Source organism: Gavialis gangeticus, unplaced genomic scaffold, assembly GCF_001723915.1.
Source record: "Gavialis gangeticus isolate Ggan-Ray unplaced genomic scaffold, GavGan_comp1, whole genome shotgun sequence".
In the NCBI taxonomy this organism is placed as follows: domain Eukaryota; kingdom Metazoa; phylum Chordata; order Crocodylia; family Gavialidae; genus Gavialis; species Gavialis gangeticus.
The window spans coordinates 131,924,960-131,944,008 of record NW_017728992.1 but is presented as its reverse complement, the minus strand read 5'-3'; the positions used below and the strand labels follow the sequence as shown (position 1 = coordinate 131,944,008).

At 41.7% G+C, this 19,049-nt stretch overlaps 1 protein-coding gene across 1 annotated transcript in view; it reads left to right on the top strand.

Annotated features, from left to right (window-relative positions):
* The window catches only part of SLCO5A1 (solute carrier organic anion transporter family member 5A1), a gene marked incomplete at its 5' end in the record, with an annotated part of 116,869 nt that extends 100,221 nt beyond the window's left edge, over positions 1-16,648 (top strand). The window contains 4 exons of the mRNA XM_019519110.1: positions 6,307-6,466; positions 9,189-9,430; positions 12,784-12,848; positions 15,542-16,648. Coding sequence (XP_019374655.1) covers positions 6,307-6,466; positions 9,189-9,430; positions 12,784-12,848; positions 15,542-15,999 — 925 coding nt within the window. The remainder of the gene's footprint in view (positions 1-6,306; positions 6,467-9,188; positions 9,431-12,783; positions 12,849-15,541) is intronic.
* Positions 16,649-19,049: the final 2,401 nt, after the last annotated feature.

The window sequence follows — 19,049 nt, the reverse complement described above, 5'->3', positions numbered from 1 at the left end:
GCTCCCCCCACCCCACCTGCAAGTCACACCTGGTCCCCCCACCCCATGTGGCTTATGCCTGCCCCCGCCCTACCTGCGGGTTGCACCTGCCCCTCCATTCCCCGGCGGACCCCCTCCAGCCTGCTGGACCTCTAAGCCCCCTGGCTAGGCCGCCCATCCTGACTTACCTGCTGTGAGGCAGCCATTTTGAATTGATTTAACCTTCCCCTAATGCTCCCAAATGTCCGTACCTGGCTCAGAAGGAAAGTGTACAAGTATTCGTTCTTGCAAGAGAAACTCTTACAGAGATTCTCCAGGTTGTCACCTGGAATTCGTCATGGCACGTCTCCTGGTAGAAATGTAATTCTTGTTGTATGTCGCCAAAGACACAGGTATGAGTATTGTACACATGTTATCCACAAACCTGTGGATTGGACAGAGCTAGCTAGTGTTGCTTCTGGGGGTTACGTACATTGATTAAAATGGGAGAGAGAGGGGGACAGAATTTCTTTATGCAGCCAAATGTAGTGGTGTCAAGAGGAATAAAAATAAAACCTGGTTGGGCAGCTAGTTTGAGTACAAGAAGTTCAAACTCATGAATAATTGTGATTTTTGCCTCATTTTAAACTGTGATGATAAATCAGGAGTAAAATATTGCAGCAGTGTACCCAGTTGATAAATGTCACGTTATGGCAAGCATGCCGGTGTACAAGTCAAAGTGCCAAACTGATCCCCATAGCTTGTTTTTAAAAGAAAAGTATGAATAACATGAAACTTTGTCTTACTGGGCAGCGTCTGCTCCATTTCCTGTAAAACGTTAAATGACAAGAAGTAAAATCAAAATAGGCCAGGAGACTCTCAACCTATTCTGTGGAGTGGAGGGCTAATTTGTAGAGTTTGTTCCCTGGGACACTACCTTCCAATGACCCTAATACAGACTTTGTGCCTAGCTCTCTAATATTTCTGTGAAACCTGTAGCATATATTTACACAGAAAAATAAGGTCTTTGTGCTTGTCAGTATTTCAGATTAATTTGAAAGATCAAAAAATTGAAAATGTTCCCAGGAAGACAAAACTACGAAAAATCAGTGTCATAATGTTTTGGATTGTTTTCTGGGCTGGTGGCTTTCTGGGGATTTGGGCAATAGTGGCAATTAGGCGGCTTGAAGAACAAACAGACAGTAATTGTGAACTCAGAGGAATTAGGTGCTCAGTAACCCATGCCTGACTTGTGCGACCCTACTTGTGGCTATAGCCCCTAGTTTGGGAAATGTTGGTGGTAGCATTGGTACTTCATACATTTAGATACTTAAGAAATACTTTAAGGATAAATATTTTTCTTGAATTATTATCATATTTCCCCTACCACCATCCTCACTGGAATTAGGTCACTGAGAGTCCTCTCTTTTAAGTAAGATTTTCTGAACTTCAGTATGTGTGGAGTCTGGTTTGAATTGTGAATAATGGCTCATTTCAGTTCTTATTTTACCAAACTGGTGAAGAAGCAATTTTTTCTCTGTGGAAGTAAATTTTCGACATAGCTTCCTGCTTTTCTTGTATCTAATATGATATAAATAAGAGAAGACTCTGCTGATAGCTGGAAAGGCAACAAAACCAATCCCCATCCCAGATATTTAATTTTATATTCAAGTTTTGGCTTATTTCTAAAAAGTACATTTATTTTTCTTTCTGACAGTAAGAAATACAGTGCTCAGAAACACCTTTGGTTGACATCTAAGTAAACCATAAACTGTGAAGATTAAAATATTTCAATGAATATGTGCAGCTAAAAATCTGCAGTCACTAGTTATAGATGATATATTTTTAATCTTTACTCTGTAACACTAGATTGCCTTCATGTAGCAAGGAAAGATGTTTAACAAAAGCAAATAGTCATTTATTTAAAAAATGTGGAGCTATTTAGCAGTTGGCAGGCCTCCAGGTACAACAGAAATCATGGTGACAAGCACATATGTGGACAGAAGATCCAATCAGAGCAATTACCTAGTTTATTTAAGTGTGGGAGCTGGGTGCAGAAGAACACAATATCTTTCATATCCTTTATGTGCCTTTTGCATTGTAGATATGGAGGTAGTAACTCACTAGAAATTGACTGCAATTCCATTAGGACAATGGTGCTTAATTTTTGGCACTAGAGGCTGGATGAGTAGTATAGGGCCAGTCTGTGGGCCAGATACCACATATGGGGCCAGTCCGTGGCCTGATCCAGGATGAGATTGAGGACCAGGGTTGGTCCACAAGTGTAGTCTGGCATGCCATACCTTGCACAGCCTGACCCTGCACGCTGGCCTGACCGTGTGCTGTGTCATCTGACCTACAGGGCTCTCCACAGGTCTGGAAATTTGGCAATAGAAGACCTGCAATTAATGTTGCCACTGCGCCCCCACTGCCACATTTTCAGACCTGTGGGGAAACCCATGGGCCAAAGGATGAGCACCACTAAATTAGGACATGCAGTGATCCAGGATCTTTGGGCTAATGTCAGAAAAAGTATGGGATCAAAACTCCTCTTCAGCTGTTGCCTGTCTCATGTCATCTAATCAAATACACCAGTCAAATAAATGCATCACATCTACCCAAAGAACCTTTCCTGCTCAGTCATCTAAAGGATACATTTACATTGCAGTGTAGTGTAGAGCTTATTTTGAACAAGCTGGCTAGCTCATCAGCCTGGAGTACCACATAGGCTAATTTTACACTGTTTAGATGTAGGACAAACAAACTTGTCTGGGTATCTCTATGTAGGCAGAGGTGTAGTTTATAGCTGTGTTGGTCTAAGGACATAGGCAGACAAGATTATTTGGGTAAATCCAACTATCTTTTAATAGACCAACTCAGATAATTGGAAAAATTCTTCTTTGCAAGCTTTAGGGTACAAACACCTTTCATCAGGCTGAGGAAGTCTCTCTATGTATGCTACACTTCAGTGTACGTATCCTGAGTTTCTGCCAGTAAAGTTCCCTAGGCACCCCTTTGTCTGCCTTTGATCATGAGTAGGTGCGTCTACATGTGCCTCTTTAAGTGGGCTTAGCCTAAAATTGCCATTTTTAAGGCACATTAAAGGCGCGTGTCTACATGTGTGCACCCTTAATGTGCCTTAAAAATGGCAATTTAAGGCCACGCAAGCCTAAATTTGATAGCTAAGCTAGCTAAGTTTAGGCGCAAATAGCTAAGTCTCATTAGCTCATGTGTAGCCACGCTAATGCACATTAATGCGGTATGCGTCAATGGAACGACACCGCGTTAATGCACATTAATGCATCTGCACATGTGCTAATGCGACTTAGCTATTCATGCCTAAAGGTAATGCACATTAGCGCATCCACGTGTAGATGTGTGCCTACATCACCTTAAGAGGCCCTAACCAAAGACACGTTTAATTTAGGCATGTGTAAATATATGTGCAGACTCTCCCAGTAAGTACAAGCACCCTAGTTTTGTCAGGGCTGAGCAGTTCAGTGACTAGCTGACCTCTAATTCCCATTTTGCCAACACAGGGTCTAAAATTCTTAGATGTCATGGAAAAATAGTTTTGGAAGGAAACTTCAGATGTCACCTAGTTCAACCCCCTCCTAAGGCAGGATGATCCCTAGCCAAACGGTCCTATACAAATCCATTATCTAACATATTAGTAAAACTACAGTCAACCTTAACACACCCACAGGACATAATACCCTGACCTATCACAGGTAAATCAGGACCATGGCAGCCGGTTGTTGCAAAGGTTCTTAAATTACACTTGAGAGATCCAAGGAAGATTCCTTCCCCTCCCTCCAACTTCAGAGGAAATCACATCCCCACCCCCATAGGCTATACCATGGAGTAAATTCCTTCCTGACCCCAAATATGGCAATTGGCGTGACGCTGAATAGGGGACAAGACCATTTAGCTAGGAATTTCTGGGTCTCAGTTGCAGCAGGAGCACTGGCACACCTGTCAAAATCCCCAACCTTGGCTGCAGCTAACACAAGTGGCCAGAGGAAGGTGGAAAAAAACCAGACAAACCTGATGTATGTAGCAGCAGGAGTGGAAAATAATTCTTACCAAGACCCATGTGGAAGCCAGCAAAGCCCAGAAGGATGGGAAATACCCGTAATAGAACATACATATGGCTACTCCTACATCATCCCTAACCAATGCTTATCCAACCTCTTCTTGAACGTCTCTAGTGACGGAGATTCCACGACTTCCCTGGGTGGTCTGTTGCACCACCTCACTGTTCTAATAGTGCAGAAGATTTTTCCTGGTATCCAGTCTAAACCTACTTTGCGGCAACTTCAGGCTAACTTCTTGATCTGGTTCCTTCCCAACTCGTTGAAAAGAATGACTCTGGGTCCCACTCCTCAGCACTGCCTACTGCTGAGATGTGGCAGCTCCCTGCTCAGCCTGCTATCTTTTGTGGCTCCTACTCTTTGGTAGCTACCTCTGGCCCTGCATAGTATAGAGAGAATGTAGATGCCTATTTTAGGATTCCTTAAGGTTAGAAACAAATTCAATGTGTGGATCTTGCCTACTGTCCTTATAGCCTAGAGTCAGTGCATCCCATATTCTAAAAGTAAGTGGGTCGAGGTAAGTTACACGTCGCCAAAGGATATCCTAGAAGAAGCAGTATTTGTGAGGCGAGGTTTTATCTTTTATTAGATCAACTTGTTTAGCTAGGAAAAAGAGGAAGCAAAGTTTCAGGCTGGATTAGGATATCCTTAGCAATGATTGTAATAAGTAACAACAAAATAAAGGGATACCAAGAACTATAGGTAGAGCCTAATTCTGTATTTACAAGTACTATCCTGCTGTGGAGTAAATTAATTTATTCCAGCCTAATAGGGGCACACGTGTAAATGCTGAGATGTTTACTGTGCAGCTAATTAGTCAGCTTTGTAGTAAATGGCTCAAGTAGACTTGCTGTAAGTAGAGCTATTAGAACTCTATTGGCACTCTACTGGGCGTGAGCATAAGTACAACACTTTTCCTTAGCTTTCATGAAAAGTACTGGCCTGGCTTAAGCACCCAACTCCAGTTGTGGGCTCCCAAATGAGAAGCCCAAGTGTAAGAAGCTACCTTTTAGAAATAGGACTTAAGTTCTGTTCTTGGCTGTATTTTCTACTGCCTATCTTAAGCAAGTGCTTACATAACATGTTGGCTTCAGTGGATCTCGTACTGAGTGCCTAAGTGCCTAACTGAGGGCTGATTGATGTTTCTATTAAATGAAAGTGCACCTAAGAATTATCCACCGCAGTGCTCATGTGAGTGTCTTTTGTGACTGATCTCAAAAAGCCTATAATCTGTAAAAACAAGTTATATATGAACAAAACCCCCTTAGGGAAATTTACTTATTTCATTGGCATAAAGCTTTCGTGTAGCTGTCAGTATTGCAGAGCCAAATGAAATTTCCAGATCAAACGTCTGGAATCATGTAAAACAATAAACCTATATTTCTTTTTAAGATCACTCTTTTCCTAATTACATTAATTTAGCAATATGAAACAAAGTGTAAAGCCCAGAAAGTGCAATAGAAACAGATGTAACTATAATTTGCTCTATTGATAGCCTGTCACCATTGTCAATTACCTATTGAAATGAAAAATGAGGTATTTTTAATGGAGTCAATTACAGTTGTTAGCTAGAATTTAGAAATTATTTTTATTTGTATTTTATTTTTCATGAACCCTTATGCAAAGTTGATGTACCCTAGTGCTGCTGTTCATGTCACTTTAAGCAATCAAGTTTGAGCTACTGTGGTAGATAAAAGAGGGAATTACTGGCAAGATGTTCCTAAGGTATATATATGGAGTTCACTCCCCCTTTCCCCCCCAGCCCAAAATAGACAGTCTGTTGACCTTCCAGGAGCACAACATGACTATTTTGTTTAGCAAGTTTTGGGACTGGTTTAGGAAATTGAATTTGAGGTTTTTTATGGGAATAGGATGGGAAGGTAAGATTAGGATTTGCACCAGTGTAGTGGGATCTGGTTTAGGATGGGGCTTCTGTGTACTGCTGCAGTACAAATAAATAATAGTAAGCATCTATTTGTGTCTAGTGATTGCTATGTGGGGGAGAGGGAGAGATGCTTTATTTATTTATTTATTTATTTTTACCAAGGAATAATGCTTTTGTTTTTCATTTTCAAATTAAACACAACACTGCCTAGTACCAAGGATCATCATTCTTTGAGGTTGCTTTAATCCTTCTATCAAAAATGCCTAAATCTTTCCTAGAGTAAAAATCTTTACAGTAATACAGAATATTTGAGTGGGTTGGTTTCTTGCCAGGCACTTGTTCCAGTATAATCTCTTTTTCTCCATTAAGTCCTACTCTAGCTATGGCCCACAGGAATCTGACTGGGAGCTGTAATGTTAACTGTGGATGTAAGATTCATGAGTATAAACCTGTTTGTGGATCAGATGGAATAACATACTTTAATCCTTGTCTGGCTGGCTGCATCAACGGTGGAAATCAGAGCTCAGGGGTGAGTGCATCACAAACTTATCCCAAATGTTGCAAGTCTATGCTAGGGTCATAGATCAGCTGATCCTGGCTGGAGTTGGATGGATAGTGCCTCTTGAAGGCTCAGATCAAGTGTAGTATCATAGAGAAATAGGACTGGAAGGGACCTCCGTAGGTCATCTAGTCCAACCCTGAATGGCATGCTTCCCTCTTCTTGGCTTCAGAGAAGGCCTGTCGCAAGCAACCCTTATGCATACATTTCCTCACAATTCAAGAGCTCAGAACATCAGTCCAGCTTTCAAAAATCTGGGAATTTTGAGCATAAGCTAGTGCTGCACTAAAGTATTCCAAATTAATCCTCCCTTTCAAAAAGTGATTTGAAAACCACCATGGGAACTTGCATTAATAGAATGCATTTATAGCATGGTCCTGGGGAGGCTGGGCTTGCAATACGAAAGTGCAGGATGGCTATGTGAATGGCTTGGGACCCTGCTAATAGGAAGATACAGGACTGGAAGGGACATCCTTGCATCACTGAGTACAGTTCCCTGCTGTCAGGCTGCTATCTCATATAATTCCCTTTCATAAATTTATTGAGCTCTTAAAGGAGATATTTTTTTTGCCCCCATTATTCCTGCTTATTGCAAAGCTTCTCTCCTCTGATGGTTCTTCTTCTTTTAATATACGGCCTAAATTTATTCATGAGTAATTTATACCTGTTTCTTCTTGTGCCAGCATTGTCTTACTGCTTAAGTGTTGCTTCCTCTCCAACATTTAGTCCCTCTGGGCATTTTTACATGAACTCTACAGGTAGGAGGGGAGGACACTTTTAATTAGAACAGCTCCGAAAGCTGCTCTATTTGAAGTACCGCAGCGTCTTATGTACCAGTGTCCCTGCACTTCAAAATGGCACTGGGGACACTTGAATGAAAACTCATTCGACAAACTTTAATTCAAGTGCCCCTGCCACCATTTTGAAGTGCAGGGATGCTGATATATGAGACAAGGAGGCTGGCTGGAGCACGGTAATTATCATGCTCCAGCAGACTTGATCCGATTGTGCTGTAATTACATCAGCTCTGGTGTGCTGTAATTGAGTCCCTCCTCACACCCTCCCCCATAGCATGTGTAATTACAGTACATTGGAGCAGCATCGCATCACGTCTACAGGCACCCTCAGTGTCTTGAAAGAGAGCAGTCCTGTTCCTTCTCAGCTTCCATTCTGCTAAGCCCTTTTAGTCTTCCTCTCTTCCACACTACATTTCCCTGATGCCAGTAGCTCTTCTCTGCAGCCATTCAGGTTTAAAGTAATTTTTCTTGAACATGGGTGACCAGAGCTCTACACTCATTCAAGATGACTTCTTACCAGTGCTTTTTTACAACAGCATTAATAATTCCTCATCTCCTTGAAATACCCACCTGATACAACCTAATCTTTCAATGTCCTGAACCTGTAGGAACTGAACATTTCTGGCCAGTGCCAAAGAAAGCACTGCATCTTGAAATTCATGAATTTCCAAAGGGTTCATAGGAAAACAATGTAGTTTGTTTATAGTTGTAAACAAATGAGGCTGAACTTAATTTAGCATTATATATAGGAGATAATATTAGATTCAAAATTGCTATTAAAAATACTGTCTCTAAAGAATGGATGAGGAAGATGGGGAATATCATGAAACATAGATTTGATCAGGAAGTGATCTTAGCATCTAGGAAGCATGTTAATTATACTTCATGCCCTTGCCTTCATGCAAAGTCAGAGAAACAGGAGAACTAGCAATCCTACAATTATAATTTGTTAATTTTGATGGGATAATATTAAGTGTGAAGATCCAGATAACTCATTCACACAAAGAAGATTAGAGTGCTTTCTTTTATTTAAGAATTTTGGGGGATTGGGCACGTTTTTTGGAGCCAACTATTTTGACATGATTAAGCCAAGTAAAAAATGTGGCTATCATTCAGGAACTAGGAGAAGCCATTACAGAAATAGTAAGGAAAGGGCTGGCAGGAACATGTCAGTCACAGCTAGAAGAGACTTGAGCAGTCCAGTCAGCACAGAAACATGCTCGATGAGTATGGAACCTCAAGTGATCTGGCTTCTGTAGTCTCTACTTAAGTTTGGTTCATAATCATCCTTAAAAAAGGGATAGCTGATGTAGCTGCCAGTGAGAGCAGAGAACTGGACTCAGCAACACACAAGTTTCTGGGTTCCAGGTGCAAACTGATTTTTCAAAGGCTTATCATTGGGCCATATTTGTACAAATTTTCGAAGAGATGGCATTTCCCTGGCAAACAGGGCGCTGCATATCAACTGCCAAAGTTCCTGGTAGTCCATTTAGTTTAAAGAGAAGGTTACAGGAGTTTTTAAAATGAATGAAACAAGGCCTTTTCCTCAGAACTGACCAAACTATTTTGTTAGAAATTATAGAATGAAAAAAAAAATCAGCCTGGGGCAGACATGCACCAAATAACATTTCAGTCTAAATAGTTAAAGTTTGTCAAACTATTCAGACTCTGTTTTCAGTTGCTTGTAATGGGAAGGGTTGGACAGCTTTAAAATTAAGCCATGTTCTTTGTCCTATCTTTACCTAGAAAAATAATGTTTCAAGTACAGGGCATGGCACTTTTTCATTGTAGAGGAGAAAACTGTCCCGCATTAAGTGCTGTGCACTATTGTGGTTGAAACTGTGAAAGCCTTGCCGTATGGATATTTTATGGTTTTCCCGTTTTACTTTCCTCAGGTAAGAAATTATACAGAATGTGCCTGTGTCCAAAGCCGCCAAGTTATCACTCCACCAACAGTGGGACAGCGCAGTCAGCTCAGAGTGGTTATTGTCAAAACGTACCTGAATGAGAATGGCTATGCTGTTTCTGGGAAGTGTGATCGAACCTGCAATACACTTATCCCATTCCTAATATTTCTTTTCATAGTTACCCTTATAACAGCATGTGCCCAGCCATCAGCAATCATAGTGACACTCAGGTAAGAACTTAGCTTTTCTGCCTCTCTGTCCATCCATCCATTCATTTTGTACCTTTAACCTTAGTGTATGTATCATTGCAGTGAAAATGCACTGCAACACTACAAAAATCAATGAAACTTTGCCAATTGCACTTGTTTAATGTCTGATCCTTGTAATTACATTAAGTAACAGGAAAACACATTTTCTCAGAAAATAAATATCCAGTAGACATGGCGCAAAATAAATAACATTGGTACATTTAAGAAATTCATATCTTCTATAAATAATATTTGTATTTTCAGATCAGGATGCAAGAAAGAAATGGTAAAGTTTTTCTAATCTGGATTTCAGCCCAGAAAGAGTTGTTTAAAATACCCATTCATTTAAGTTTCACTGAACAATTGTTTTGTCTTTGTTTTTTTTCTTCCTGGCCTTATATATCTACCTGGCTTGGCTACCCAAGGGGACAGCTGAAAAGGGTCTAGATAATGCCTAACCTCTGGTCTGGTGGTTCACTATGTGGAAAAGCTGGAAGTGCTAGTTAAAATCATCCTCTGCTGGTTTAGAAAGATATAAAGTCATTATGCATTTTCCAGCAATAAGTTTATAGCTGGTTGAACCTTTTTAAGGTGGCATAGTTAATTCCATGATGCACATCTATCCCATCTTTTGTCAGCACCCTAGTGATTAAGGCACCCTCCCAAAAGAAGAAAGATACGGCACTGCACTCCCCATCACAAAAAGCTAGTAACCCAGTCATAGCACCACAGGCTAAACAGACTGCTATGTTTAGCTGATAGGCAAATATTCTAGACAAAAGCAGAACAAGTAGTGCTATGGCTCTCAGAGTTGGATGCTTCCCTAGCAGAGAGGAGTGAGCTCTTAATGCCAATATTGTTTGGAGATTTTACAAAAGAAAGTCATTGAGAGAACTGCGTGAGCAGTAGGGAGCTGGGGGAGGAGAGTGGTAAGACTAGGCATCATCACAGGGTAATTCACCTGTTAGAAATTTGAACCAGTGGCAGTCCTCATTCCAGTATTTCTTCATGCTGGAGAGATCCCTTGGAATCTATGACCCAGAACCCCTAATGGAAAGGTGTTTATGCCTACATTGAGAGAGGAAAAGAATGCTGGCTGCTGTATTTACCCAAATTCAAGATTACTTTGAGTTTAAAACAACTCCCCAGAAATTAGATTCTGTCCATGGAAAACAACAAATGCATTAAGCTTTTCCAGGTACAGAATCTGATTAGTGGAACGTCATCTTAATTTTGTCCCACTCACTGCTGTGGCAGGGAAAGCAGTGATGGGGCTGGGGAGGGGGTGAAGGGCCTTGTGCTTGTCTGTCTCTAAAGAATGGATGACGGTCGTTTGCCCCATCCCAGTGCCTACCCCTGCTGCTGCCTCTCCTCTTCCATGTGCCCCTCACCCCTCTGTGCTTCTTAGCTCGGCTAATATGAGATAAGCATCAGCTCTGTTATTAGGTGCACAAGCGCCACTTCATGCTACAGAGTTAGTGAGTTGTGTATCCAACCTGCTAGAGAGGCAGACTGGCGAGACACTTTTGCTAACTGAGTTTCTGGCTGCTTTCATTCAGTAGTAGAGGCTTATCATATTAAATAAAAAAGGCTGATTACTGAACCTCTGTTACTCTGTGTCTGCTACTGTGACCTCCCCCCACTTTCCCTTCCTTGTTCTGTGACCCTAAGGCTGCACATCAGCAATTAGATCGATATCAGCTGATATGGTTTGTTAATAATTGAACATCAGTGTTGGCCCGAAAGATCTTTATCAGCGCACCCCTAGGCAGAACGCTAGCAGCAAGTCTTGTAGGACTTGAAGAGTCCTAGGAGAGCAGCTCTGTTTCCCTTCCTCTTCTCCCTGCACCCTCTGAGTAATATGACCCCATTAGATTCCTAATGATGTCTAGGGCTTAGAGACATGACCTCTAATCAGCCATTAAGAAGAGGGTATCCTTGATGTGCAGTGGAATGGGAATGAAAGAGATCTTCTTCAAAATGGAGAGGAGGTTGAGGTTTCTTAGTCACAAAATGCCTGTGAAAAAGCACTAAGGAGACCTCACCTATAGTGGCTTGTGTGGAGTGGAGTTCTCCCTCCTCATCCCTGCTTGAGCTGCATTTGGCTGCCGTGCACATGATCACATGGATTTGCTGCAGTTCTGAGGCAAGTGGTGAAGTCTCCACAGATGGGGCAGAGAGGTGTCTATGCATCTTTGTGTGCCCTAGTAGGTAACAGTACAAGTGTTCTTGTGCATTGCTTAGCAGTGGCTTTTGTAATGTTTAGGAGAGTCCATTGTTCTCCTTGGACAGCAGGATCCTGGGGCAGGGGCATGCCATGTACCCCACAGCTGGGAGATTGCAACAGTTGACTCCTCCCAACAGCAGGAGTCCAGGCTACATGTGAAAATTAAAGCTGGGTAGAAAGATATAAAGACATTATGCATTTTCCAGCAATAAGTTTATAGCTGGTTGAACCCTTTTAAGGTGGCATAGTTAATTTCCATGGGTAGTCTAAATTAACTGCACAGTTAACCAGGTAATTGCATAATGCATGCAACGTGTAGAAGGGGCCTAAGTTAAAGCAAATTACCTCGAATTTCTGGCATTATTTGGAATTTCATGTGCTTATGTTTTGGAGGACTCCCTAGAATGGGAACTTTGCTCTGAATTTGAAAAAAAGTATTGTCCAGCTAGGGCTGCTGAGGGTGTATGCTTTGTGACCTATAAACAGAGCTATATGGTTTGGAGATAGTTGTGGAGAACTTCCTGAGTATTTATGTGCCACAGGCCCAGGGTAATTGGTACTGCCTTTTAGCACAGCTATTGAACCTGGCTGTACTGCAGCACTTGCAAAGCAAGATGTGATACAAACCATTTCTAGTGCTTGACATCTTTGGAGCATCAGGGATTGTCTGAGACTGAGATTTTGGTCACTTTACATTAAGTAAGCAATACATATTTTGCATAATTGAATGAGACAGGAATCCTGTGGGGAAAAAATAGCCCACTCATGTAATTTAAGACTGTCATAATACATAGCCACAAGTTTTGTGTATCAGAAAGGCATTACTGAAACCATAAGCTACTTTGTAAATATGTTCAGGAGTTTCATAAAAGACTTCAGGCCAAATTTGATACTTAGACAGAAATCCCAATTATGGAAGTGGAGGTTTTGCTGGATGGAGGACAGCATGGTTCATTCATTTGTTAACTAACGTTCAGTGTTAACACCATTAGCAGATACGGAGTTGTTTTGTCAGATGTTTATTACAGGTAGATGACCAGAAGAAAAATGCTAAAATGATTATGTGCCATGGCTGTTTTTTTCAAAAAATTCTCTCTCTGCCTGCTAGGTCTGTGGAAGATAGTGAGCGGCCTTTTGCACTAGGAATGCAATTTGTTTTATTACGAACTCTTGGTAAGTTTTATAGTAAATAAGAGCACTGATTGCTACCTGTACAGAAGCATTCATATAATCATAAAAAAGTAAGGCTGGAAGGGGCCTAACCATGCTTAAAGTGGGAACATTTCCTCTCTGTACCTTCCCAGATAAGTTTGTTTAACCTGCTCTTAAAAACTTAAGGAAAAACCCATTATACAATGCTACTGGGCATTGTACCCAAAACATCAAAAACACCTTTTACCTTGCCATAGGTAAAGCCAGGGGAACAAGGACATTATCAATGAAATATTTTTTTTTGACCTTTTTGTATATTATTTACCATAAGTTACATTTTGAAACAGAACATCCTTTTGTTGAGTCCACAGGGTCCTGTGCTGCTTCTGGGTGCTGCCAAAAAGAAGTGGCAGGTGCTGCTCCAAGATGCAGATGCTGGAGCTAGAGTGGTGGTTCCAGCAGCAGTGGTACCTATCCATGTGTTGACTGACTGTGCACGGTGGCACAAAAAACCCCATAAACAACCCAAGCCCAGTATGCGCATGGTCAGGCTGAGGAGGAGTGGCAGCTTCACATGCTCCCTGTGTTACGTGGCGAGCAGAGGAACTGTGCTGCATTGCACCAGCAGAGGCAGGGTCAGAGGCAGGCATTGTACCCCCACTTGCAGCCATTGGTCAGCACACTGACAGGTACCGCTGCTACCAGAACTGCCGCGCCAGCTTTAGCGTCTGTGCCTTGGAGAACAGCACCCGCCACTACTACTTCTTGGTAGCGCCCATTGGCAGCATGGGGCCCCATGGGCTTATTTCCAGCTCACTCTTGACCGATGCTGGGGAGGCAGGAACACAGGGATGGGGTTAGAGGTGGTGCTGGGGCCGGGCTAGTAACATCTAGGGGGACTGGAGGCTCCCACCCCCTCAGCTGGCACTGGGCTGCCTGGCTTGGCTACGCTGCTGCAGGTTGCAAACATGTTCACCCAGTGAGCCGTGTTAAGGCGCCTTAAGGTGTGCATGTGTAGATATGCACCTAAATTCCTGTAATGCGCCTTAGGCTAAGGTGTATGAAGTTTAGGTGTGCATAAATTCACGTGTTGACATGCCCAATATGTCACATTTCCTGGGAAAGCATGAGCACTTAAATGGGGCCAAGTACCCTGGTAGCAGCCTACTGAAATTAAAGCATTTTTCTGTGAAGAGAGCATTTCTAGGAAAGAACAATTTGAAAATCATAACTCTTTCCTACCACCTTTCATAAGAGTTGCTACCTTTATGGGTTATAGGTAGGGCCATTCTGGGAGGGCAAACTGGGGCAACTGCCCTGGGCCCATGCTTTGGGGTGCCCTGCAGAGCTGGGTGGAGAGGCTGTGGCTGCAGTTTACCCCATCTGCCCACCTGGTGGGTTGGACAGCTCTTTGCCTGTTCCAGCCACCACTTGTTCCACCGTGTCCAATGTGCTGGGGCTTTCACTCCATGGCGTAAGTGTGCTGTGGGACAGGGAGGGGGGCCCTGCACAGGCTGCTTTGCCCCAGGTCCTGCACCCTGCTGGGATCGTCTCTGGTTATTTCATCCCTTAATGTTTTCCTTAGTCTACGGGGAAATTTCTTTGCTATAAGTCACTGTATTAGGGACTAAATGCTTTTACACTGTTGATGTGTCTAATATCACACACTTGGTAGTAAATTGTGTTGTTGGGAAGATGAATGCGCCAGTCTTTTAGCTGTTTCAATGTATGTGAGAACAGGGGAGCAGAAATAAAAACAAAGATTTTCTGCCAGGCTTTTGCTTGGCTGTAGCATATTATATCTTAATTCCACAGAATAGCTTATGATATCTTTCACTTTATTCATATGGGTAATATATACTAGATTCTTGGATAAACCATCATCATTAGATCCTAAATATATATATTTGTGTTTTCATTCATCCTCTGAGCCAGAGTGAATGAAGTCTTTTCAGTCTTTGGTTTATGCCTCCTATAGCACATGAGACCCCAAGCAATGGCCAGCCCGGGCTGGTAGCTTCCAAGACAGATGAGCTCAGATATATTCAGTTCAGCATGGCTATAGGCTCCCAAAAGAACAGAGTGCCATAAAATGCTTCCCCTGTAAGAAAAGAAAAGCCTCACAGATTTGTGAAGACATGTCCTATACAGCAGCTTAGAACATATTTTGCCAAAGTATTTCAACTAAATCGAAAAGAACACATTGCTCCTCCCTCAAAATGTCAGGGATCTAATCTAGTGTCCATCAGTGTCAGTAGAAAAAAGCTCCTTCTGTTGATTTTGATCACAGTGGGATTGAGATCTCAGTTTTACAGCAACCTACAGTAAACAACCATGTATCACTGGGCAACCGTAAAGGTTAATGGGGTTGTGTAAACAGTAAAGGTGGCATACTGAAAAAATACTAATGAGTATCAAACTCCATTTGATACCATCAGAAATGGCATGTGACATATTGTGTCAGGAGTGATCATTTTATTCCATCATGTTACACAGTAGACATCAGTAAATCATCATGAAAATTTGGTGATATTGCCCTTCTCTTGGAAGGTGCTTGGGTGCAGTGACTGTCTCTCAGAGGAAGTGCCTACTGTACTGGAATTAACAAAAATTAATACAATATTCAGTTGATATATTTTGTAGTTCATACTTAAAAAAGTTTTTGAATACGATTTTTCTAATGCATATTATTTGTGTTACTATTATTATTACAGCTTACATTCCTACTCCAATTTATTTTGGGGCTGTTATTGATACTACATGCATGCTTTGGCAACAGGATTGTGGCGTGCAAGGATCTTGCTGGGAATATGATGTCACATCCTTTCGTTTTGTCTACTTCGGATTGGCAGCTGGTCTCAAGTTTGTAGGATTCTTTTTTATTTTTCTGGCCTGGTATTCCATTAAATATAAAGAAGAACAACTGCAGAGACACAGATGGAGGGCCTCCCCTATAAACACAGTGAGTGAGATAGTTGGCAATGCTGGACCTCAACAGAACTATGCACGGACTAGATCCTGCCCGACTTTCAGTTCTCGTGGAGAACACAACGAGGGCATTAATTTGGCACGAGGAATGAATTGCATAGCTCAAACTTATCCTGGCCCCTTTTCAGAAGCAATAAATTCCTCAACTGAAAATGCATCAGAAGAATTCACTGCTGAGATGTAAACCCCAGGCTTGGTAATGTAAAATTTGGTTTTGTTGGTTGACTTGAATATGGCGCCTTGTGAAACACCTGTGCCTTCTTTTTTAATCTGAACACTAGATAATAAACCAACAAAAAAATGCAAGCAAACAAAGAATACTTGAGGGCTGGATACCTCAAAATGTTCCAAATTCCTATTTCTCCTCTCTGGATAAATGGATTTTTAATATCTGTGTTTGCAATTATTTTGGGTGTGTCCATCAAATGTTCGTGCTCTACATAAGGATGAAGTATTCTGAATTCCATGGGTCAATGGAAGAGTGACAGTCATTCATATAACTGTAGTCAGGACTGTGAGAAAAAGTTTAAATGTACTATAGATTTCGCATCTATCATAGTTTTTAGAGATGAGTAATTACTGTGAGTTCTGCTACAAAGCACAACTGAACGTGTTTAAACTATGCAACTTATTTGGATAAATATGTGCAGCATGTTCATTTCAAGTTTGCTTTTAAAGATTTAAATTCAACTCATTTTGAAAAGGACTATTTTTAGATATAAATGTAAGATTTACAAAAAGATATCATGTTTAAGTCCTGTTGATAATATGTTAAGCCATAGAAAAGATGTACATCAGGTGAAGTTTTCGACTAATGAAACATAATATCCTTATCCTGTAAAAATGTATGTTTGTTTTAATTTGATAGGATGTAGCATTTCTAAATGTAGTTTGCAGGCTATGAAGTCATAACTCTTGAGTGAAAAACTACAGTATTAGTTTGTGATAACATTAAGACTTAATAATCATACATATAGGGGCTATAACATACAGATTCATATTTTGTAATTACCTCTGCAGTTATCTGTTGTAGGTGGTTACTGTTAACCACAAATCCATATTTGGAAACACAGTAACCAGTTATATTTTGATTGGAAATGCTTGGCTATAGTTTGCAAATGCATGCAGATCGTTTTAAATTGATCTCTAGCTTCCCACTAATAAGGTGAAAAACGTAAGACTTTTGAAAGCTTCATTTCAGGATTGACCTAGTGCCATGCCAAACAAACCTCATATCAATAGCAAAGCAGATTTAAAAAAAATCTGTGTGGATTGATGGCAGGGTCATACAAAAAATGGTTGGCATGTCAGCAAATTTTCTCCAGCATCCTGTCACTGATTGTGCCATGTTCTTTATGGAGTCAGACACTGAGTCCAGAATCTTCCAGCATCAGATTGAATTATCTGCTAAGCATATTCCTTACACAAATATTGAGTAATTTGCCCCTCATGGCCCTCTTACTCATGTAACGCAATTTCATTTGAGGTTCTATGAGGAAAATAGAAGAGTCAGATGACTTTGCCCTTTAGGGGAAGAAGAAGACACAAAAAGCAATTCCACACCAGACCCACAGGCCATTACTTTGCATTTAACAATTCAAAATATGGTTTCAAGGAGGGAGTGCGAACATGTAAAAGTAAGAGATTTTTCCAATTTTATCTGCAGCCTTTTATCTGCAACCAGTTCTTCTTCTGCAACCTTAATTTGGAGACATTACAGCTACTTTCTGCCAGCATGTTAGCTATACTTTAATATGATTTCAGATGAGAAAAACAGCCAAAGCTGTATTCTGCTCTCAGGTGCACATCCTTAGGAAATTTGAATCAACTCCTCTGCAAAGCAGCACGTAGAAGATTCTGTCTTTTGTGAAGTTTGCATGATGATAAACAGGAGGAAGAAAGTGTTGTATGTACAGTAGAAGGAAATACCTTAAAATAGATATAAAACAATTTCCATCTGGCTCCATGAAAAAGGGATTTTATTATAACAAAATAAAACAAGTTCAGTGAAGGTCACATAGAATCAAATCCTGTTTCTATTGAAGTTAATGACAAAAAATCCTTTGGTATTAGTAGCCTCAGGCCTTGGCCGGTAGAGAAGATTCCTCTGTCCCTCTGTATTGCCAGTTTCCTCCCAACTCTTCCTGCTTGTCTTTGACAAGCATGTGAAGTTACTGCCTGTGCTGGCATCAGACTTGGGATGTATGTAAATATTGTTTAAATGGTTACCCATTTAAACTCCTCTAATGATATTGGTTAAACAGTTAACCGATGACACATACCTAGCGTGCGTGCATGTGTGTGTGTGTTTACTTCACGCTGCCCCATGTGCATGTGGGGCAGGTTGTCCCCCGCAGAACTTTCTGCCAAGAGGAGCCAGGCACCCCCTGTCTGGCGGCACCAGTATCTCCTTGCACCTTCCCTGTCTGCAGCCCAGGCAAGGGCTGTCCTGCCCTCCCACCTGGTACTCGTTCTCCCATCTGTGCTAATTTCTGTGCAGGTCAGGGGGGGTGGAGCCTACCCTGCATATCTCCAGCCTGGCTGCTGACTGCACTGTGCTGCTGCCACCAGTCATGCTGCAGAGGGGCCAGAGGGAGATGGGCTGGCTTCTACTTGCCCCCTCTTGGCAAACTTGCAAGTGACTGATCTGCTGCTGCCTGCCCTGGCTGGCACAGCACAGGTGCCTGGGGCCAGATGCAGCAGCATGGGGGGAAGCGGCTGGGGGAGGAGGTGGTGGCAGTCCCTGCCAGACAACATGGCCCCCTCCCTAGTCTCAGGTTAGCAGCAAGCTGCAGGGAGGGGGAGGTGGAGGCAGAGCTACATGCTGTGCCTAGCCTCCTTCCTGGGGCACTGTGCTGCTTTCCTTCCCTGCCGGACTGCATCCAGGCCTAAACATTAACTGTAATGCATTACTAGAATAAATATACTTATCATTTAACCTTTCACATCCCTACATCTGACCCTGGTCTAAATACTGATAGCTGTCTGTCTGTCTATCCATCCATCCTAACCATTCTTTGGTTAGTCTATAAAGTTCAAATCTACCTTTGCTTTCTACTTGACTTCAGACTCTCACAGCTAACTACATCTGTCTGAAATGTTGATTCCAGTCATTGCAGAGTGTCTTGATTAGTTTATCAGGTTATTTGGTTAGATGTGGTATCTTTTATCAGAACAACTGAGTAGTTACAAAAAACGTGTTTTCCAAGCTTGCAAGTGCAATCACTGTTCTTC